Genomic DNA, 24,136 nt, shown 5'->3' on the forward strand with positions numbered 1-24,136 from the left:
AAAATGTCCTCCGTTAGCGAGGATACATGCATCCACCCTCCGTCGCATGGAACGCTGATGCGCTGATGCAGCCCTGGAGAATGGCGTATTGTATCACAGCCATCCACAATACGAGCACGAAGAGTCTCTACATTTGGTACCGGGGTTGCGTAGACAAGAGCTTTCAAATGCCCCCCATAAATGAAAGTCAAGAGGGTTGAGGTCAGGAAAGCGTGGAGGCCATGGAATTGGTCCGCCTCTACCACTCCATCGGTCACCGAATCTGTTGTTAATAAGCGTACGAACACTTCGATTGAAATGTGCAGGAGCTCCATCGTGCATGAACCACATGTTGTGACGTACTTGTAAACGCACGTGTTCTAGCAGCACAGGTAGAGTATCCCGTATGAAATCATGATAACGTGCTCCATTGAGCGTAGGTGGAAGAACATGGGGCCCAATCAAGACATCAGCAACAATGCCTGCCCAAACGTTCACAGAAAATCTGTGTTGATAACGTGATTGCACAATTGCGTGCGGATACTCGTCAGCCCACACATGCTGATTGTGAAAATTTACAATTTGGTCACGTTGGAATGAAGCCTCATCCGTAAAGAGAACATTTACACTGAAATGAGGATTGACACATTGTCGGATGAACCATTCGCAGAAGTGTACCCGTGGAGGCCAATCAGCTGCTGATAGTGCCTGCACACGCTGTTCATGGTAAGGAAACAACTGGTTCTCCCGTAGCACTCTCCATACAGTGACGTGGTCAACGTTACCTTGTACAGCAGCAACTTCTGTGACGCTGACATTAGGTTTATCGTCAACTGTACGAAGAATTGCCTCCTCCATTGCAGGTGTCCTCGTCGTTCTAGGTCTTCCCCAGTCGCGACTCATAGGCTGGAATATTCCGTGCTCCCTAAGACGCCGATCAATTGCTTCGAACGTCTTCCTGTCGGGACACCTTCGTTCTGGAATTCTGTCTCGATACAAACGTACCGCGCCACGGCTGTTGTCTCGTGCTAATCCATACATCAAATGGGCATCTGCCAACTCCGCATTTGTAAACATTGCACTGACTGCAAAACCACGTTCGTGATGAACACTAACCTGTTGATGCTACGTACTGATGTGCTTGATGCTAGTACTGTAGAGCAATGAGTCGCATGTCAACACGAGCACCAACTGGCGGTGAATCGGGGAAGTACAGTAGATACTGACGAAACTAAAATGAGCTCTAACATGGAAATTAAGCGTTTCCGGACACATGTCCACATAACATCTTTTCTTTATTTGTGTGTGAGGAATGTTTCCTGTAAGTTTGGTCGTACCTTTTTGTGACACCCTGTATATGCGAGCATGACGTAACATTTCGTTCAGTGTTCTAAAATGGATTGTAAATGTAGCACAGATGCCACCACCTAGCCCAAATGCATTGATCGGGACGTGTAATATAGCACTGCACTCGACTGTATCCAGTCACGTCCACATTCGGAGAGCGTTTGCTCTGCTTCCGGTATGTCTCTAAAAATGCACGCCTCGCGGACGATTCCCAAGACTCGCAGGAGACCAGAGTTAGCGTTCGACTGTGGATCCGCCGCATGTTATATCCAGATCGGTGTTGAGATGCGGATCCACAATATGCCGCGCACGGAGGTGGATCTGTCACGCGCAATGTACGAAGCGTTTTTTGGGATGCAGATCCACAATCTATCACTTGCGAGTTTGCGTTCGGGTGTGGAACTGCCCCGGACTGTATATACGGAGCTATGTTCGGAGACGGTTCCGCCACGTGCCACATCTACGATAGGGTTCGCAGGTGGACCAGCAAAGCATTATTTCCGAACATGTATTCTATGTTCGAAGTTTGGTCCACCAGCCGATGGGACTGGGTCCTGTGAGAGGGTGGGGGGGGCGGGGGGGGGGGGCACTTGGCCACAGTAAGGATGAAAATTTCACTGGTGTTTATAGGATTGTAATGTATCTCATCTGAGTTTTTACAATTATTGTGTATATGTGAAAATGTATGCAAGTGATAGCATAAAATGTACATATTAGTATATATCATTGACTACAAAGTCAAAGCATTGTTTCTGGAAGAAATAATTTCATTGAGTTAGAGTTAACCGATAATGAAATGAAGGAAGTCATCAGGACTTAGAAGCTTTTTCTGGTATATATAGTTAAGATAGCTAATGAAAAGAAGATCTAAGACCATTTGAAGGTCGAATTTATTTCTTTAAATTTTGCAATTTCTGTTGAAGAGATTTTTTTTGGAAATTACTATTTTATGTTCTTTGTAAATATATCTTGAATGTAAGTGTGAATAAGTGCACCCTGTGTGAATAAATATGGTATGCACCACAGGGGGGGGGGGGGGGGGGAACTGGTTACCAATCTGGATTACGTGAAATTATTCCAAAGTTACATAGAATCCCATCTTGGGAACTTGTAAGAATTTGAAATAATGTTTCGCGACTGCGACCGTTCGGTTAGGGACTGGTTGCTGGTTGTACTTGAACTAATGTCCTACACACGATGAATAAATGACAAAACAGAAAATGAAGAAGGGCTAAACCAGTAAATAATCTGGGCAACAACACTGTAAACCTGAAGCATTGGCTCGTCCGGATGGCTATTTAGCTAATGCTTTTGAGAGACACTAAGAAGGATGTTTATTATGTGCAACGTTGGGTTGGCAATAAACAAACTTCACATGATTGTTGTCATTATTAAATGATTACAGTTTCATTTTGTGAAAGACTCTTGTCTGCGGACTAGTATATTTTGTAAAAGGACTGTTGCTGTTTCAAACGACGCAGTAGCGATCTGTAAAACGAACAGTGTTATATAACTGTATTAAATGTTGTGGTCACCGTATATGACAATTTTCGCAAAAAGTAGTGCATCATCTGATGTGGTGGATCTGGATCAGTGATACAAACCAGTGCACGTTGTCATAGACGTCAGTGACGGTGTAGCCAACCACATTCGTTGTGTGTCATCACGGACTGTTGAAATACGTACAGGAAACATACATGGACACCGACCACAGTGCGTGTGTGCGAAATGTACCCACTTTCTTAAATTGTGCTGTGTGCAATATGGAGAAAAATTGATACACTTTTAAATAATTAAGTTACGTGTAGACGAAAAGAACTGGACAAACTAAATAAGTTCACAAACATACACGAACAGAAATGTAATAATACAAATTTTAAATGGTCTCTAGATCTATAAATGTGGGTAGTGTTCGTAGCTTGCTAAGGGACAAATGGCTCTGAGCACTATGGGACTTAAATCAGAGGTCATCAGTCCCCTAGAACTTAGAACTACTTAAACCAAACTAACCTGAGGACATCACACACATCGATGCCCGAGGCAGGATTCGAACCTGCGACCGTAGAGGTCGTGCGGTTCCAGACTGTAGCGCCTAGAACCGCTCGGCCACCCCAGCCGGCTGCTAAGGGACAAATAAAGAAAAATAACAATGAAAATTACTATTCTACGAAAACTATGTATTTCAAGGACAATCTGCGAACAAAGATAAAAATGAATAGACAGTCCTCTAACGAGGAAGAAAGAGAAAAACCCAACTACTCTTCGTTTTGTTCTTGATTGTAGAACGACGCCATTGACGATTCGTGATGAGAATGGTATTTGTTTGTTACTAATACTGTAAGAAAAAGCATTCTTATGATAATAATAATTAATCATATAAATGTGTAAACTTGTGTTTTCCTTTCAATAGTGTAGGGAAAGGCATCCCATAATTATTACTGAATAACTTGAGGCTTTCATATAAGAAGCTAATTTTGTGTCAAAGACGCCATTACGGGCGAGAACATAATTTCAAGTTTTCTTTTTATTACGCCACACGGCTTAAAAATAGGAACTCACTCGCTGATAATTATCCGCTTACGCGTTTGACCTGAAAGTGAATTAATATTTCATTGCAGAAACAGTTTTTGTGTTAACCTGGACCAGTCAGCACCGATCAGGTCTCACGATTCACTACATAAAAAATAGTTGTAATTCAGATGTCAATAGAAAATAGCTTTCAAAGAATTTTAATCAGTGCTATAACAAGATTTCAATGCGAACACCACAGGAAGCCCAGAGTCTCTTCTCTTCAACAGAACAATGAAGCTGGTCGGATTTTAATGTGTGCGACATTTACCTTTGCTACGTTTCATGTCTAATACGTTAAACACAAACATACTAGACTGCTTAAACTCGCAGTTGAAAAGAAATTAGCATTACTCGCACAACAACCAAAGCCTTTCACATAACCGCCAAGATTTTGGTGCATTTTAACACAGCATTTCAGCTTCGTGTTGCAGAGCGGCACCGTGCGTCTGCAAACCACGAAAGGTACGTGAAACATACTATTCTAATAACGACAGGCCCTCAGAAAACTGAAATGTGTGGGGCCAAGGCGCCCAAGGAATGTGCGTTCCTTTTTATCGAAAATAGCAAAGCTCAATTAAGGTGGCTTTAATGGTGTTGCACCTTCTAATTTGCAACCTTTCATATCAGGGAACATTATTACGTGTTAGTAGAATTGAGTATTCTGCATTTACAACTGCATTTACCATTGATACTGAGAATAAGTCATCTTAATTATTTCTTGTGCTACACTAACATTGACAATAACATCATACAGTTCGGGTAGTAGCACACTGAGGTCAACACTGTGTCACACGTATCCAAGGTCATATAACAGTACGTTTTAAGCTCTTTGCGATTCTCTCCGTAAAAGACGAGGGAAGGGAGGGAGGGAGAGGGAGAGAAGGGGTGAAGAGGGAGTGGTGTGAGCTGAGAGGAAAGGGGGGGATGAGGGATGTGACAGGGTGGAGAGATTCTTCACCAAAAACATATGGAAATTTCAATTACAGTATACGAAAAAGTCGGGAACAGGGTTCAGTATTTCAACAACGAATTGGACAAAAAGTAGATCAGCACCACTAACAGAGTCAGGTGCTGCAGTGGAAAAAACACTAGACACATGTTTGGAAAGATAACAGTTCAAATCTCATCCAGCCACACATTTCGATTTTCCACTGGGCCCTTCAGAGGCTTAGAATGGTGCCTTTGAAAAAGACACGGCTGATTTCCTTTCCCGTGTTTTCCGTTCGAGCTTGTGCTCCGTATGTAATGATTACATCAACAACGAAACTTTAAAACCCCTTACTCACTTTTAAACGATAAGACCGTTACATCTGATGACTACACTCAAAAAAGGCACAGATAAAAAATCAAACACTTTCAGGATATCAAGGGAAAGCAAACTGCAAATGCAAACCAATCTCTTCTAAAAATTGTCAATTGTAATTCTAAAAAAATGGTCATCACTTATGAATAATCTTTAGATACATACAGGTATGGCTGTTCTATACACATTTCTGTAATTTTCTTTCTTTGTCCAGTATTTTTAAAAACATTTCATGCAGCATCGCACTAGGAAATGAATGCAAAAATTATCATCCATCTCTTCCACGTTCATTTGAATATTCGCCATACTCCCATTTCTAAGTTATACTCCTCATGAAGCATTGTTTACCGCCCACATTCATTGTGTTTTCCCAAAGAAATCACGCGGTGTCAAATATCAAGGTTACAACGTCAAAAATGTAAGGCAGACATACTCTTAAGAAGCAAAATCAGATTCCAACTATTTTGTAAGTTGGTACATTCACTATGTTTTCAGGCGACATCTTGCGAAAGAAAAACCGAATTTCGGAAACCGTTTTTCGCTGTCGTGTTTACATGTTAAGGTAGGAAGCGCATTTGCGAGCCCAGTAAATACGGTGCCTGGAAAACAGCCGTTAAGAGTTTCTGATTTAGTCAGCACAATCGCTATTTCTCATCAGTTAGATGAGGTGTAAACAGCTTTAGTCTAATATTTCTACTTATCCTTCACTGTACAAAAATCCACTCTGTCCACAGTAGCCGAAAATTTAAAAAAAAAACTGATAATTGAAGCACGTTTGAAAGTGGTTGCGTTTACATGGGAGCGAAAATCGATTGCGGAATTTAAAATCCGGTAAGTAGAAGCGGATTTGCAAAACCTATTTTCAAGTGTGTACAAAACCACCCAGATGCGGTATTGAAAATTTAGTTTACAAAATCTGGTTTTGGGTGCCTCATGTCAACGGAGTGAATGTGTCACTGTCATATTCTAGAATGTCCTGCGTGGTTTCTTTTTTCTTAAATCTCTGGTAGATGGAATATCGCTTCTAGTTCTCCAAGAGTCTTAGAAAAGCTATCGCTTATGAATTTTTTGATGTAGCTGCTTTTCACTCTAAGGCTTCCATTTGTTACCAAAATTACGTTTCCCCTACTATCTCCGATGAACAACGAATCTAACAATATTCCTGTATTGTGTTCTAACCTAAGAGCTCTACTTTTAACGGAATATCGTTACCATGGGCCATGCGAGAGAAGACTATACATGCGAACTGCCAAGAACGGGGTTTAACTCGGATACACCGAAATAAGTGAAACAAATTTGTAAATTTTGACTCGGCATTTAAAAATAGTCTGTCGACCTGAAGAGCGCCAAGGAATACAAAATAGGCAAAGTTACCAGTACCCTAAAACTTTAAAAACACAGAAGGGAAGAGTATTACATGAGACATTGGGGATGAATTATTGATCAGCAGCTACTTGCTACAGTTACGAAAGCACTGCAGACATTTTGTGAAAGTACAACAGCTTCACGACCGTTCGTTCTGAATTTAAACGTACAGGGTTGAATACTATTGTTAAGATATGGCAACAGATGATAGACGCCTGTTTGGTGACTACTACCTGTTTCTTAGGGAAACAGGTTACGCTATGAAGCCATTCCAGTCCACAATTATGTATGTAATAGGAGCTTAGTTATCTGACAAGCGCGATCGTGGAACTCGATTGGTGCGTGGGTCACATTCCAGTCGGACCAAGGAAATTTGAAGTCTTCATCTCTCTAAGATGCAAGGAGTCGCCAGAAACGCCAAGTGGTTCCCCATTATATCGGAAGTTCGCTTTCCCCGGCTAGCTAGCTGGTGTAGATTAGGGACCCGCAAGTCGCCGAAGTTGTGTCCAGTCGAAAGACTTGCATCTGGCTAGTGACCAACAACGAATTATTTAAGCAAACTGACACGAAGATAGAAGCACACTATGCTGTGAAAGCCTACTCGTAAATTTCAAAACTCGCCTTTAAATGATGCTAGGGATATACAACTCTTCACTCGTCGCTCCCAAGTGATCATGAGGACAAAGATTACTTATGGCGCGCACAGTCATTTGAAGTCATTCTTCCCGCGCTCCATACTTGAATGGAACGAGAAGAAAACCCTAATAACTGGTACAGTTCGAAGTACTCTAGTACGCACTTCATTTTTTGATTATAGATGGGGCTGCAAATCAGCAGTCAGCATCTCATGATTTGAAATATACAGGATGTCCCCAGAGGAATGGTCAAGATTCAGTTCCTTCGATAGTTCCTATCATTCGAAGCATAAACGTCTGGTAAACATTGCCTCTAAAATGTATACCTTAAGTGTTCAGCAGAAATGTGTTTTACAGTCACGAAGATGAACAAGCGTTCATTGCTCTTAAGGTATGCACTTTAGAGGTTATGTTTACTGTATTTTTTGGGTTTAATGTTTCCTGCCATATCCCTGTATAATGACCATTCCTCCTGGGTCACCCTGTTTTCTACATACGTATGTTGCAAATGCTGAAAAGTTGACATTACTAATTTGCAATCTGTCTCGTTGTCAACATTTAATTATAATATAAATGCCTTTCAGATGGCATCAAAAGCAATTGTTGTAGCTGCATGGTCATTCGCTGATCAGTCCAGAGGAACTTTGATTTGCGCAAATTATCAAATTACAAGAAAATTTCACAATCAAACTACCACAACATACAGGCAGTGAAATGCGTCCTGCCATTCTTAAACGTAATTTAGGTAGTCAACTATGTAATGGCACAAAATTTTATATATGTATGCACGTAAATAACTCAAATGAATATAACATGGACAAATTTAGTTTTCTCCTTACGAGAACACCGGGAAATTAGGTTAATAGTCTACAGACATTTTGATAGTTCATTTTCAACTTTATCTTTCTTTGCGTATTTCACGAGGTCAGAAGCAACCCAGCAAGAGACAAAATAATGCGATTTGATTATATATCATTTCTAGTCCTAAAATTTATTTCTCTGGTGAATTTTTGTGCTCACTCAGAGAATCTGCTATTACTGTAATATTCAATTTCCCATATTTGTTCGAATTAGTTATTCGGTTTCGACCTTAAATGCGTATGTACACGAATGTCCATCCAATTTCTATTAAATTGTGGTACCAAGTACAAAACTAGGTTCCATTACATTCTGCTACTTATTTAAACATTCGGTGTCCTGATATACGATTGCTTCATTAAGGAACATCAACAGCTTGGTGCCTTTGGAAAACTATTGTTCTAGAAGGGTGAATAACTAAAGCTACATGAGGTACAGTAACAGTAATGAATTCACTAAGACTGTATCAATTACTCTAAATTTTCTATCTTGTCTGGAAAGAAAACAATTTTACGTAAAAGCCTGACTAAAATTTTCGTAAATTCCAGCCCAAATCACCACCTACCGACGGGTTTAAATTTTCCTTTAAGTTAATCAATGTCCCCTCTCGTTCCAGACAGCTCACTCCACTAAACGAGGTTCAATTAATGTCGTGTAGTAGAAATTTGTAGAGTCTTACCCGCTGTATCGGGGTAAGCAACATTTGCATTGCAGTGCCCACAGGTTGTTACGTATTCAGTATCACGCACTAGAACCATGCAACCACGTCTCGCAATAAAAACCACCCAAGTTTCCAAAACATCTCACTTATTCTACATTACGAGAGAGGTCCAACAACCATGTACATCAGATAAGCACAGCCCATTAAACAGCCATACGCATATGGCACCTGCTTAGCAGTGTCTGGAGGTTGTCAGTAACGCTAGAAAATGCAGTTAGAAAAATAAGAATCTACCATCTCACCGTCATAGAGACGGAAGCATGCTCAGTGTGGACGCCTCTGAATTTTGTGTGAAACCACATAAATTCCTTAGGCAGCCCCTGAATGCATTTTACTAATTGAATTTTAATTACAAGTCAACAACCAAATGTCAGCTTTCAACATGACAAAAGAAATGGTTATCACACTGTTGAAAACATTTTCGCGAAACTCGCTAACATTCTATGCATAAAATTTTATGCTAGATATAAATAAAACGTTTATTGTTCGGGAGAAATGTAAAGTGCCCTACACGCGACTATGTAGACTACGCTGGTCTGTTACGGAAAGTGAAAGGACTTCGATTTTTTGATGGCGCTACGCTATTTGATAAGCCAGCGTAATTTACGTGACACAAACGTCGGCATTTAGCTATGTTTTGACATCTTCGCGTTTCAAATAGAGCTCCAGCGACATTAAATAATAATTAACGAACCATCTACATTACAAACGCTACATTATTTCAGAAGAATCGTAGCTGAATGAATAAAAACAGGAATGCAACACCTGTATAACAAAGGCTTAATGGCAGATTTATTTCGGAATTCTTTCAGTTTTTCAAAAACAACCTATCTCCAGTAAAACGAAAACAAACATGCACTATTCAGCAGCACTACCGGAAAAAAGTACATGCATAGGAGTTGAAACTTTACGTCTGACTGATTAGTGTAAATGTTTCCCGGTAGAAATCTCACGAATGTGGCGCTGGTGTAGCAAAGCAGATGTGCCATGGCATCGCCGTTTCGGGCCTCTACACACGCACCAATTTATCGGCCGACCGACCGCCCAATTTCGTCCCAGCCTACACACATTCCAACCGACTGAACTCGGCGATTACAACACCGTCCTGTTGTTGTGATATGTTTACTTAAGTTCATTGAGTTTATGTTCTACGAGATCCCGATTGGTTTTACACAGAAACAGAAACGGGGGTTTGCCTTGGCTGTTTTAGGGGCAACAAGACCTAAATTAAAAAAAAAAAAAAAAAGAAAGCCGAGAGAAGCTGTGCGCAAAGTGGCTAATGCAAGGAACGAAAATCACCCCCATTCTGTTACTTTAGCAGCTGGGGGCTAATTATTTTCGTAATCGTCTAAGTAATGATGAAAACTGCTTTCCGGATTTGTTGGAAAATAACCAAACCATTCTTAACGAAAAATAATACGGTGCAGACGTGAAAGAGGCTGCAAGCTTGTAAGGAGAGGCTGTCAGTTCTAGCCATTGGCGAAAGTTACGAGAACCTCAAATTTAAGTATGTAGAATAAACGACGTCCCCTGTAAGTTTAACAGCCTGCCGGAGTGGCCGAACTGTTCTAGGCGCTTCAGTCTGGAACCTCGCGACTGCTACGGTCGCAGGTTCGAATCCTGCCTCGGGCATGGATGTGTGTGATGTCCATAGGTTAGTGAGGTTTAAGTAGTTCTAAGTTCTGGGGGGCTGATGACCTCAGAAGTTAAGTCCCATAGTGCTCAGAGCCATTTGAGCCATTTGTAAGTTTAACAAATAAGTTTCGAATTAGAAGAAGAAAGGCAACAGCAGTATCAGCGCAGATCGTCTAATAAATACAGGAACAGACATATAAGAAATGAAGCATTTAACAGCTGTTAGAACTGTAAAAATAGTCCTACACTTTGCTCTTCGTAGTAGAAGGTGTGGATGTAGCCTGGACTTTTGTAACATTTCTAGGAATGAAGCTAGTATGTTTCATGAATACTAGTCCACCAGCTGCCTGTATTTCGGTCTCATTTCCGATATGTATCGGCTAAGATCGAATCTATCGGTGATTCGGTTTTTAGATTTCATTTCCGTTAAATATCGGAAATAAAACCTATAAACTTAAATACACAAGGCTGAGGACTTTTCTCCTCTCTACGTGCCACACGAAACCTTACTCAAAATGAAAAAGTGCTTCATTTGTTGCATAAATATTGCTATACTTCTCGCATGATGTGTTCCACAAACATCTGCAGTCTTTAAATTCTTCCAGAAACTCTTTCTTTAAAATTTTATCCGTCTTGCACCCTGTCGTGTGTATTAGAGCAGCATTTAGTCCCGTGCGCAATGGCTAAAGACAAACGTTTGTTGGGCGATTGGCACTACATCGCTACACACAGCACAATTTGTTGGGCGGATTATACTACTGAAGTATTGTATTTAGATGAATCCACCTATAAGCATCTAGATGTTGAATAAATATTGCTTCTTGTTTTGAAAATATATGTGCGCATGAAAGAGCTAACGGTAATGTTAGTAACAGTGAGACACGACAGACAGTCACGCCCTCTACCGTTGAACGCACAATGACGAGCGCCTCAATGCTATAAATTCCCGCCTGAGGCGAATCTGAACGTAGTCTTGTGGTGATCACCGGTTCCTTAACAGCCTGGTATGTGAAAGTTCGCAGCTCTCATTGCAGAGTTTAATAGTGGTGACTATAAGTAATTAAATTTTATAATATGTGAGTCGTAATTGTGTGTTTTAATTAGTTTTAGCAACCCAACGTGTGCGAATCAACCGTTATGAAGTCCGAAGAAGGCAAGCCAGTCCAGTGTGAGAGCTCTGTTCCAGCAGCACCTGCTATTGCACCGGCCCAGCTTTCTGCAGCTGGGGAGGCGCCAGAGGAGACATACAAGATGGCTGAGCTGCTGAAACACTGGCCAACGGTGGTAATCGCTATCCAGAAGAGCAGAGATGCGTATTGCTCTGTAAAGCAAAAGGCCAGCATTATCACCTGGTCACTTAACTTGACCGAAAAAGTTGTTGCTTCGGTTCTCGAACTTGCAGAACGCAAACTGAGCAGCTTGCGGCCAATTATTCGGTACGCAGACAAAGCAGTTAGCGAAGGCGTGGTAGTAATAGAGAAGAAATTTCCCGCAGTGCGGGAGTCGCCGGAAAAGGTAAGTGTTAATAAATGTAACCTCCGAAATGGTTATATACAAACCGCGTAACAAATCTTTCTCCTTTTCAGCTGTACGAGGCTGTCACACAACACATAACAAAGATAGTGCGCCCCGCACTACATAAAACCGAAGCGATAAGCGAAATCGGCAGGAAGAAACTTAACAGGGTTGCTAAAACGATAATCAAGAAATACAACAGTGTGATCAAGATCGTGGACAGCTGGATGGATAAACTGGAGAACCAACTGAGCTGCGCAGAAGCTGAAGTAGCCTCTGGTGAGTTATACGTGCTGAGCTGTTAGCGGTAACAGTTAGTATTCAATGAAACAAGGAAAAAAAACAAACTTAAGACTTCCTGTTTGTCTACTCATTTTCCACAAATTCATGGAAGACTTCTTTATTCTGGAAGAAATGTTGTATTCTGTGCAAATACTGCAAAAGCTTGAATTTCCTGTTCTTTATTTTTCCCTCCAAAGAGTCCATAGTTTAAAAATATTTATATTCCACCTAGCAGCCAATTCGGACACTGAAGATTTTTTAAATTTGTTTGTAGCGTGGATCCCATCCACGCCCACACCGGCATGATGGCCAACGCAAAAAATCTAATACCGTCTCTCATATATTGGTTTTCACTAACAAGGCGAGACCACAACGCTTGGACGGCGGATTTACTGTAAACTTCGTTCACTGGTAGTACTCCATGAGGACGACAAAATATGTAAGCAGTAGCGCGTATTCTCAACCGTTATTGAGAAAATTGTAAGGGAATTTAAGTCGTGAAATACATACCTGTCCTACTTTCAACACATTTTCTTCACTATTTATATTAAAATTGATGTAATGGGAAAAATACGTGTGATCAGATGAACTTTTATTGAATTTACAATGTTATTTGGCAGTTGACAAATTTTTATTGTCACTGATAATGATATTCATAACTATCGACTACTAAACAACCAAACGCATAAAGTAATACTGAAAATGTATGCTTGCCCGTGTCTTCAAAATTGTTCGTAATTAATCGAAAGACAAAGCGAAATTGCTTCTTCTGAAGACTTCATATTACATTGCCAATTATCACCACCGATATTTAAGGAAATACTGCTTTATGCATGGTTTGCTTCCAATTATCGGCTGAAAAAGAGGTTTTTGAAAATATTACCAAGGTTTTTTTCCCACGGAAAACCTCGCAAGACCTTGCGTGAGCGGAAATATAGCAATTTTGTAGACCGCCAAATGAAATTGTAAATTTATTAAAGGTATTTTTTAATTATATTAATTGTAACATAAGTAGTAAAGAAAATGACTTGAAAATGAAAAAACTGACGAACGGGATTCGATCCAGCGATTACGGGGCTTGAATGCTAACAACTTCTTTGTTCGGTATCGTTTGTTGCGTTTGGTCTGGGCGGACGTCACACGACACCTATTCAAGTTCATCGTTCTTTCCTTAAATTTCTTTTTTTTATTATTACAAAGGACTAGCGCCTATCTGACAACACTCTGAGCTACCGTGCCGGCATCAGTTCGGCAGCCGCCGCTTTGTGATAAAAATGGACACGCACGGGTATATATGTAACTGACGGCCGAAATTATTTTGCGATTTTTCTCATTAACGCTTAAGTACGCGCTACTCCTAACATTTTGTTGTCCTCATGGAGTACTACCAGTGTACGAAGTGCGGAGTAAATCCGCGTTCCAAACGTTGTGGCCTCCTCTTGTAAGTGACGTCTAGCAAGATATGGATACGGTTACGTTTGTACGTATCTAGTTATGGTTGACGATTAATACTTCCTTATCTGGAGATCAACTGGGTCGAAAATTGAACAAAGGGTAACTGTTTAAAGAACAGAGGAAAAAGCGCCAAGGCGAGAGAGCGAGCCCTCTAAGACAGTTGCGGCGGGTTGTAAGTGCAGCAGCGGTTTGCTTGCTGCGTGCGACAAGTCATGCAAGGGTAGTAGGTTTAAATGGCTCTGAGAACTATGGGACGTACCTTCTGAGATCATCAGTCTTCCCCCCCCCCCCCCCCCTACAAACAACTTAGAACTACTTAAACCTAACAACCTAAGGACATCACACACAGCCATGCCCGAGGTAGGATTCGAACCTGCGACCGGAGCGGGCGCGCGGTTCCAGACAGAAGCGCCTTAGTAGTAGTTACCATGCAGGCCGATACCTTGATGTGGGGTGGTGCTACTCGGCGGCTGCAACAAGGTACCGGTACTGGCTTCTCAGTCAGCATAAGCATTCCTATAACATTTGGGTTCATCATTTAGTGTCGGGTAGGTAATATATCGCATTGACATCGTCGGGCAGTGTTTGCGGTTTGTGCGTTAGTGTAAGAGCTGGTCGGGGTTTAATAGCAGCTGGCATATCCAAAGTCAATGTTGCTGATTGGCAAGGACTTGCCGATGTTGTTGCTGTGTATGTTAGCTCGGCATAGGTGGATATGCTCTACCAAGTAGCGGGCGGAGCGTAGCTGCAGATCTGTAGGACTTCCTGTATGATTTGCAGGCATGTAGGAGCTTAGGACCTGCATACATGAGAGGTATAATCAATGTCATGTATCTGAACCTCAACGCCTTCCTATTCAGGATACTTTCCTAGTTCATTATTGGGTAGACATGAAAAGAGGCAACGTGCATTATTAAATGCTCTGTTTAATCACTTCCCAGCTATTAACTTTCGAATTGATGAGTCATATTAAAGTAATTCTATATACTTGTCACTTCATGTACAATAACTTTGGCACTTTGTCAGTATTTTCCGGAATGTGAAGTTACCTCTTAAGGATACGATTCGCTAATGAAATTTCAATACAAAGTTTAAGATTGTTATTGACTTAGCAGAATGACTGAAAGCCGTGCCTACTGAACTTGAGTAATTCTCCTTTAGAATGTTGCTAGGTACAGTTGAGGCTGTCACGTATGAAATGCAGTGAACTGTACTGTTGTGGACGAAATATGGGGCTCGCAAGAGCTGTAACAGAACAATACCATGAGCTGTGATGACTGTTTGGGCAGTTCGCTGCTGACAAATAAGATAACTCTAGTTCTATCTGGATTGACCTTCGCCAATCACTGTCCCTACGCCTTGGAGTCGAGGACTCCTATTCGCCCCTAGTCTTTTGGCCTGGTACACCGGTCAGATAACCAGTCCACCACGATGCCACTTAAAATTCGCTCGCAGGCGTTTAACTATAACTGTCCGTTCACACCGCAAAACGAGTGTGGCGGCCAACACAGTGAACAACGCTTAATCGCAAGGACTCGATATAGAGTCGCACTTCGATTCGCTCTCAAGAGGTGCTCTCCCAGCGAAGCACTGAGGAGAGACTTGTTCCTCGCTCTTTGAGTACACGTACGAGCGCACACGCTCTCGTTACGTCTTCTCGCTCCAAGAGCGACAACGGAACGGCCCCTCTCCACACCAGACATGAAGGGCTATATCTTTCGGTCTCTTCCATTACTCCTTCAGCTCAAGGTATCAGAAATGTCGTCTGCCAACCACCATTACTCTTCTAAAACGGGAGACTGGCCTTTCGTTTAAGGCGACCAATCCGGAAATCTGTAGTATCGGCGTTTGATGTCTCCCTTTGAAAATCTCTGAAACTGCGTGCGATGTGTAAAGAATGCGTAGGCTGGCCGCTCCCACGCAATGTAACGGAATATGCTTTTATGCCGAACATGGGGTCGTTCCTCCTTTCCCTTGCGCGAACGCTGTCTGCTCCACGGGCGTCCACCAGCCGACATAGATGGGTTGGGACTGGCATCCTGTAAACTAAAGCTCCTGTGACCGTTGTCTAGAATGTATGTATGTGTGTATGCCAGCCTAGAGTTTTCAACCCCGGTGCGCACATGTTATTTGCATATCGTTTACGTGAATTCGTACAACATTGACTTTATCTTATCGTGTTTGAGTTCGAATGAAGCGTCATGATTTGCGGAATATGATTGTGAGGGCGGAATATGTAAGCAATGAAGGGCAGGAGACCATGACGTCTTAAACAATGTTTGCTTCCAAAGTCGTTCAAAATGCAGCCGTCTTGGCAGTGAAAAATTGCGAGGACGCTGCTTGACGGCTTTCGCGTGACTCGATGTGTCTCCTTTTTCAGGCGCGGAGACAGCTGCGACGGAGGCGTCATCTTCTGCTGCACGGACCAGGACGACGACGACCACCGTCGCCAGCCCGACATCTGCGCCCCCTGCGGGCCACTTCCGCCAGGCGCTGCGGCTGGCAGCTCGCGCCACCTCGGCGCTGGCCGCCTTCCAGGTGGGAGCAGCGTTCTGGCTGCTGTCGCGGGCGCCGCTCGTGGGCCGCTTCTTCAGGGAGGCGCCGCCGCCCGCCCCTTCCCCGTCTTCGTCCTCCAGCCGCGCCTCATTCGCCAGACTCCCGCCTCCAACGGCTTCAGAGGAGCAGCCGCCATTGTCCACAGCTGAGTCCACGGATTCATTGCACGCGGAGCAGTTCATCTCATTGCCGCAGCAGTGATCACCGCCAGATATCTTCCCATAATTCAAAACTTTGCTTAATGTACGTAGTCCACAGAATTGATTTTAAGTTATTTATTGGTGAAATAAAACAAAATACTGGCATCTATGTGTACACTTCTTTCACTCGTGTTACTGGAGTAATGGCATACTAAAGTGCGCCTCATTTACGACGGCGGCCGAGTTTAGGTTCGTTCTGTGCATCTGACGTCACAAAACAGTCAATGAACAGAGAACGACGTTACCAGAGCTCGACTGCAGTGCAGAGCACGGACGACTGTCTTCAGTCTTAGAAACGTTCAGTCATAAATAAAGTAATTCAACAAAAGCAATGTCTGGATAGCAGACTTTCTTTTATAGGAAGTTTGGAAAAAGCATTCTTTATACCAATTGCTTCATATTCTATTAAACCAAACAAGCAATAAGTCTCCTAATTCAGGCGATAGCAAGGAAAGGCGTTTGTTTCACTCTCACTAACCGCTTTTTCGCAATAAACAACAGAGGTAATTGTTTATTTCCTATTGTACTTCGACGAAACGTAATTCATACCAACAGTGTTTGTCGGTATTTTGCGTAATATTTTAAAGTCCTCCAGGACGTCTATTAAGACAGGCTGCGTTAGCTTAATGGTTAAAGTGTTGTCCGCAGCTCGTGGTCTTGCGGTAGCTTTCGCGCTTCCCGCGCGCTTGGTCCCGGGTTCGATTCCCACCGGGGTCAGGTATTTTATCTGCCTCGTGATGACTGGGTGTTTGTTCATTATCATTCCCTCATCATTGACTCGCAAGTCGCCGATGTGGCGTCAACTAAAAGGACTTGCAATACGGCGGCCGAACTTCCCCTTATGGGGCCTCACGGCCAACAATGCCATCCGATCATTCATTTCATACAGATGTAGTTAAAAACTTATCACATATTCTCTGCTACATCATCACGGATAAGAGAAGCTAAAATTACAAGACGATGATAGAACACTACGCGGTGCAATGTGGGATCTACCTTGGTCATTACGAGAAGTCATACCTGGATGATACAACAGATGGAAAGTTTCGTCTTGAACCCTCAGACTTTGTAGCAGTATTTGCCCCATTTCCTCTTTTTGTCCCCTGTGCAAAAAGGTCTTCGCCGTTTCTGTTTCACATCCGGTGCAAGATGTAGCATTGATTAATGGTGGTATGGGTTCCACCCTTCAGTTTTGTTTCATGGTTTCCTTAGCCTCGCACTTTGCTCTTTCTTTATGCCTTTTTCTACAACTATTAGCATGTTTTGTTATATGTGTCCCAAACTCGACGCAACGAGTGCACTTACTAGTTAACAGTTCCTTACTGTTAAAAAAAAATTAAAGATAAAATAAATTCACAATACACCAACTGCATCCTTTGTACCACATCCCCAGGATAAAAGTGTTTGGCTGCGAAGTAAAAGGTTCTGAATTCAAATCGTGTTCGGTGCTTAATATTTTCTTCATTTAAAAACAATATCGAAGTGACTTACTTCATGAATTTTATTAGTTCGAATGTAATTTTTTGAAATGTCTGGTGGCAACTAAAATCGACCATACGGAAAGTATATGCTATGGACTTTGCAGAGGTAAAACTCTTCAAAATTTCGAGCAATGGTTTACTACATCTAATTCTGCACAATAACGGCATTGAACATCGAAACAAAATTAATTCATTTATGGGGGGAAGGTATCAGTCAAGATGTGTAAAAAAAAAAAAAAAAAATCAAATTTTGGGCCACATAGTTCTTGTGAAATCGAATGATAGTGTATCAAAGCAGTTGAATCACCATGTCTGCGCAGGCGAGCAGTGCAGTCATGACAAAATCGCTCACAGCACGGAATGCGGGGAGCACGTCTCTGTAGCAGCGAAAGGGTTAATGAGGCCGTGGTGGCTTTACTTCATAAACTGCGCCCTCCCCCTTAAACGTAAGTTTGCGAACTATACTATGGCGCTGCTTCTCTTGGCGCGTGCAACTGGCAATGCAGCAATCTCCCGCGTCTGGGCGGGCATGCGCGAACCGCCAAGATAAAAGAATTGAACTATAGAACGCTTTCAATATCGCTGGAATTTGAGCAAGCCAACGTGCCCTATTAAACCTGTGGGCAGTCAAGTTGTCATGGGAACTAAGATAGAATTTGTTTTTACTTAGTACACAAAGCTTGCCTTCATTATTAATATTAAGCTCTGTTACAGAACAAGTTTAATTGCGAACTTAACACAATCGAGTATCAAGTTTGCAAGCAGGAGGAATTAAAATTAGTGGACGAACACGAAACTGCTAAATCATTCAGGATGTTATGCAGATACTAAGATAACCTAGTAGGACTCCCATGGAACACTAAACACCTCCACCAAAAAGAAAGTTACTCGCTTACTTGTGTCCTACATTTCAGTAGGTCTCGTAAAATGTCTAACAAAACGAGAAAAGTCCGTCAAATTCAGATGGATGAGATTAGGAACCTGTTCCTTTCTTAAGATAGTGCGGTGCCTGTGTTACAAACATTGCACCGTTCATCTCAACATAGGCACTGCAATATCTTATATATCCGCAGATACCAAGCGGTGAATTTCCATTACAAATGTCATCGCTGTACAGGAATTACCTCGTTTGTGTTGGAGTACAGGCAGTGATACAGGAACTAAGACATGTGGAACTCTCAGTCTGGCCGTGAGTCCTGCGCGGCAAGCCAAAGGGCTTAAGGCGACGGCTCTCCTGAAGTGCCCGGTCCAGCACATTTTCATTGTTGTATGGCTGGTTGTGCATATTCGCATCTGCTAATACAATTCACGAATTTTTTCTAGCCGATGCAGGGTTCTAACGGAGATTGAGTTAGGCACAGAACAACAAAGTCTTAGATTGTACAGTGTCTAGGCAACAGCTTTAACTGACAAGGGATAACTCCCTATTGTATCTCTCCTCCCCTCCCCTCCCCCCTTTCGAGATCAAGTTGGCTCAGTGGATAGCCCGTCAAAAACTGAACACAGATAAAGCATGATAACACGAAGGTGTTCTGAACTGTAAAAAAAAAAGAAAAAAGGCAAAATAGAAACAGTGAACTGATAGCCCGCACGGTAGCTCAGTGTGTTTGCTGAGAGGGTTAGGTGCCCTCTGTAATAAAAGAACTGATTGAACGGGACAATGAACTTGCCGTGTGTCACGGAACGTCCACCCCGGATAAACGCGATGAACAAAATAAGATAAATTGTCGGTGTTGAACTGCCAAGTGGGCGAACAGAGTTCAAACCTCATACGTGCATTTTTTCTTCTTCCCCCTTCTTCTCCGCCGCCCCCTCCCCCGCTGTTCGTGGTATTAAAATTTGTCTGTGTTGTTAAGTAACGTCCATTTGCAACAGCGAGATGTAAGGAAGGGACGTATAATGAAAACTGATTCCGCACAACTACCGTACTAGCAGCTGAAAGGCAGCGGCTTTCGAATTCGAACCGCAAATGTTTGATGACAAGGTGACAAGCCACCTGAATCCTCCACCGGAAAACAAGTCTGGTATATCATACACGGCATTAGTGACAGTACGTGTCATACGATAAGAATCTCTTACCGACGCATCTAATTTGTACGCCTGGTAAGTGAGGTATGCCTCCTTGTCAGATTTAGGTGTTTGTATGAATGTGATCACCTTCAAGGAAATTATGGAAACAATAGTTTGTCACATAAGCTGCAACAAATAAACGCAAGTTTCACAATCACACAGTTTGTGCTCTGTCAAAACATACGTGCTTGATCCATTAACTCGATTGTTTTAAGTGCAGAGGGCAGCTAACGCTCTGACCGAACACGCTGAGCTATTGTGCCGGCAGCCACAACGCTGCTGCTCTTTGGTGCTGCTCTATATTGAACTTGTCGTCCTTCGACCTTTCACTGTTCCTATTTTGCTTCTTTCTTCTTCACAGTTCAGTTCACCTCCTTCCTGCCTTCATGGTTCATCTGTGTTCAGTTTTTGACAGCCTGTCCATTGGACCATGGTTCAAATGGCTCTAAGCACTATGGGATTTAACATATGAGGTCATTAGTCCCCTAGAACTACTTAAACCTAACCAACCTAAGGACATCACACACATCCACGCCCGAGACAGGATTCGAACCTGCGACTGTAGCAGCAGTGCAGTTCCGGACTGAAGCGCCTAGAACCGCTCGGTCACAGCGGCCGGCCACTGAACTACCTCACCCTTATATCTGAGGGGGGTGCGATGGGGCGTTTCCCTTGTGAGAAACCAGAGCGATATTACGCACTTAATGTCTCAGTAAGTAGAAACAAAACAGTGTACGGACAAGCAAAAATTGACGCTGTTGAAAGTTTCGTTATTCCTAGCTGTGTAAATGAATTGCCCTTCTGGTTACGTGGGTTTTTCTAAGACTGTACAATGTGTTTGTTTAAAATATAAATTCTGTTTTAGATCCTCAGAAACCAGTACCCAGAACAACCAACTCCGGCCGTAATAACGGCCTTGATACGCATTGGCATTGAGTCAAACAGAGCTTGGATGGTGTGTACAGGTACAGCTGCCCATGCAGCTTCAACACGATACCACAGGTCATCAAGAGTAGTGACTGGCGTATTGTGATGACTTAGTTGCTCGGCCACCATTGACCAGACGTTTTCAATCGGTGAGAGATCTGGTGAATGTGCTGGCCAGGGCAGCAGTCGAACATTTTCTGTGACTAGAAAGGCCCGTACAGGACCTGCAACACGCGGTCGTGTATTATCCTGCTGAAATGTAGGGTTTCGCAGGGATCGAATGAAGGGTAGAGCCACGGGTCGTAACACATCTGAAATGTAACGTCCACTGTTCAAAGTGCCGTCAATGCGAACAAGAGGTAACGTGTAACCAATGGCACCCCATACCATCACTCTGGGTGATACGCCAGTATGGCGATGACGAATCCACGCTTCCAATGTGCGTTCACCGCGATGTCGCCGAACACGGATGCGACCATCATGATGCTGTAAACAGAACCTGGATTGATCCGAAAAAATGACCTTTTGCCACTCGTGCACCCATGTTCGTCGTTAAGTACACCATCGCAGGCGCTACTGTCGGTCATGCATCGTCAAGGGTAACCGCAGCCATGGTCTCCGAGCTGATAGTCCATGCTGCTGCAAACGTCGTCGAACTGTTCGAGCAGATGGTTGTTGTCTTGCAAACGTCCCCATCTGTTGACTCAGGGATAGAGACGTGGCTGCACGATCCGTTACAGCCATGCGTATAAGGTGCATGTCATCTCGATTGCTAGTGATACGAGGCCGTTGGGAACCGGCACGGCGTTCCGTATTACCCCCTGAACCCACAGATTCCATATTCTGCTAACAGTCATTGGATCTCGACCAACGCGAGCAGCAATGTCGTGATACGATAAACCGCAATTGCGATAGGCTACAATCCGGAAACGTGATGGTACGCATTTCTCCTCCTTACACGAGGCATCACAACAACGTTTCACCAGGCAATGCCGGTCAACTGCTGTTTGTGTATGAGAAATCGGTTGGAAACTTTCCTCACGTCAGCATGTTGTAGGTGTCGTCACCGGCGCCAACCTTGTGTGAATGCTCTGAAAAGCTAATCATTTCCATATCACAGCATCTTCTTCCTGTCGGCTAAATTTCGCGTCTGTAGCACATCATCTTCGTGGTGTAGCAATTTTAATGGCCAGTAGTGTAGTTTCACCTCGCTGATATTGCTCTACCATTTACTCGGCCCTTGTTAACATCTTTTATTTAAACATACTTAACCTAAACAACAGTAATTACTACTTGTAGATCTTTTGCTAGCTGCCTGCAGGAGGAAAGGTGGTGTGGGAGCAGGAGTAGCAAGGTCGCGCAGCACTTTGACTGCGTTGTTGCCTGCCCTGGAAAGTAATTGATTTATTCACATACTTGATAACACCTAGAGAAACCATCCATGATATGTTCGTTGGAATGACAGCAAAACTCATATTTCGTGACGTTGCAGGAAAGAATACGCCCTCTTTTGGAGCAAGGGTGCGGAAACCTACATAGAGAAAATCAAATAACGGTCAGTCCAGCCCTAGGAGAAAGGATCTTACAGTCTTTTAATGAATTGCACAAGGGAAGATGCAGGATACAAAGAAAATCTAGATATCACTAACAGGAGTAGGTAAACAGGGGGCAATAGTCATCCTGGATCAGGAATTTGATATAACACCTTCCCAAAGACCGTTTTCAAAAAAGAGAGGGGCAAGACAGAAAAAGTATGAGACAATATCATCTCCCTGCCCTTTGCTGATGAGTAACCTGACTTAGTAACAACATTCCTCGAAAAAAATAGGAAAGTTACTGGACTGTATGACATATTTCCCGAGTTCATTAAGCAACTAGGATGGATAGCACGGCAACAGCTACTAAAATGTTACTGTGAAATGCTGAACAGCGGAAAAATCTCTCAGCAATTTAAAATTGCAAAAACAATTGCTATGCTAGAGCAAGGAAAATCTAAAGATGATACAGCGAACTACCTTCCTATCCCACTACTAAGCTTCTGCTACAAGATGCTGGAAAGTTTATATGATAATTATTACTTCATATCCGCTTATCACAACTGAATAAAACAAATTTTTCTTATCACTTATGTGACGACTTAATATTTGTATGGCATCTTCAGTGGCAAATTACATATATATTCTGTTCTACCTGCCTTCTTTATTCCTGGTTCACAACTGTTCTTCATCTGCTTTTCGCCATACGAAATTTAGTTTCCACAGCACTACAAAACGGATGAAAATAGGACAAAAACAACACAGGTAGATAGCATCTATGAAATTTGGCAATGAAGATGGCAAGAAAAATTTGTTTTACTCATTTGTGATAGACAGATCTAAATAACAATTATAGACATAATATTACACGCAACTCAAGACGACAGGGCAGCAAATAGTGATGTTGCAAAAACTTCTGTATAACAGAATATATCGTGGCATCACCCCCACCACCAGCACCAACAGGGTTTTCGTGTAAATCGGAGTTGTTGAGAGCAAGTTGTCGCCCTCTATAGAAGTAGATTGAGAGGGGGTCTGTATGGGGGGGGGGGGAGGAAGGGAGGGATGTAAGTGGGGCAAATGCCCAGTGACTATTGGAACTACCTGTGTTCTAGCCCAAAGTAACGTCATCCAAGATGGCGGCGATAACGTCATCCAAGATGGTGGATTTTGGCAGGAAGTTTGAATTTTGGTGGGAAGAAGGTCAATTGGGCTACCTCCACTAACCTAACTCACCTGGCCCCGAAAAATGGCGGGAAGTTCAAATTCCAACATGATAATGCATCACGCGAAGAAAAATGGCGGGAAAAAGGGACTTGTCTTTATTATTTAACCAGTTTCAAGCATGAGTGTTCTCCACGATCTCTAAAGCCCAACTGGCTTAGTTCATATCGTCGCCACCAGAGAGCGCCACCGTGACATCATCCAAGATGGCTGATTTTGGCGAGAAGTTTTACTTTTGGCGGGAAGGTCAATTGGGCTACCTCCACCAACCAAACCCCCCCCCAGGAAATGGCGGGAAGTTCAAATTTCAAAATGATAATGCGTCACACCTAGGAAAATGCACTTGTCTTTATTATTTAACGAATTTCAGGCAGGTGTGTTCTCCACCGCAGCTGGACTGCAGCTGGCTTAGTTCATATCGGTGCCACCAAAGGGCACTCTCCTGACCTCAGATCATGACACAAGTACAGTTATTCA

General features: G+C 42.8%; 1 protein-coding gene across 1 annotated transcript in view; it reads left to right on the forward strand.

Annotated features, from left to right (window-relative positions):
• Nucleotides 1-11,393: 11,393 nt before the first annotated feature.
• LOC126088173 (uncharacterized) overlaps nt 11,394-24,136 on the forward strand; it is a 55,779-nt gene continuing 43,036 nt past the window's right edge. Inside the window, exons 1-2 of the mRNA XM_049906297.1 lie at nt 11,394-11,418; nt 11,519-11,929. Of these exons, the coding sequence (XP_049762254.1) occupies nt 11,552-11,929 (378 nt within the window). The 5' untranslated portion in view covers nt 11,394-11,418; nt 11,519-11,551. The remainder of the gene's footprint in view (nt 11,419-11,518; nt 11,930-24,136) is intronic.

This window comes from Schistocerca cancellata, chromosome 6 (genome assembly GCF_023864275.1).
Source record: "Schistocerca cancellata isolate TAMUIC-IGC-003103 chromosome 6, iqSchCanc2.1, whole genome shotgun sequence".
NCBI lineage: Eukaryota > Metazoa > Arthropoda > Insecta > Orthoptera > Acrididae > Schistocerca > Schistocerca cancellata.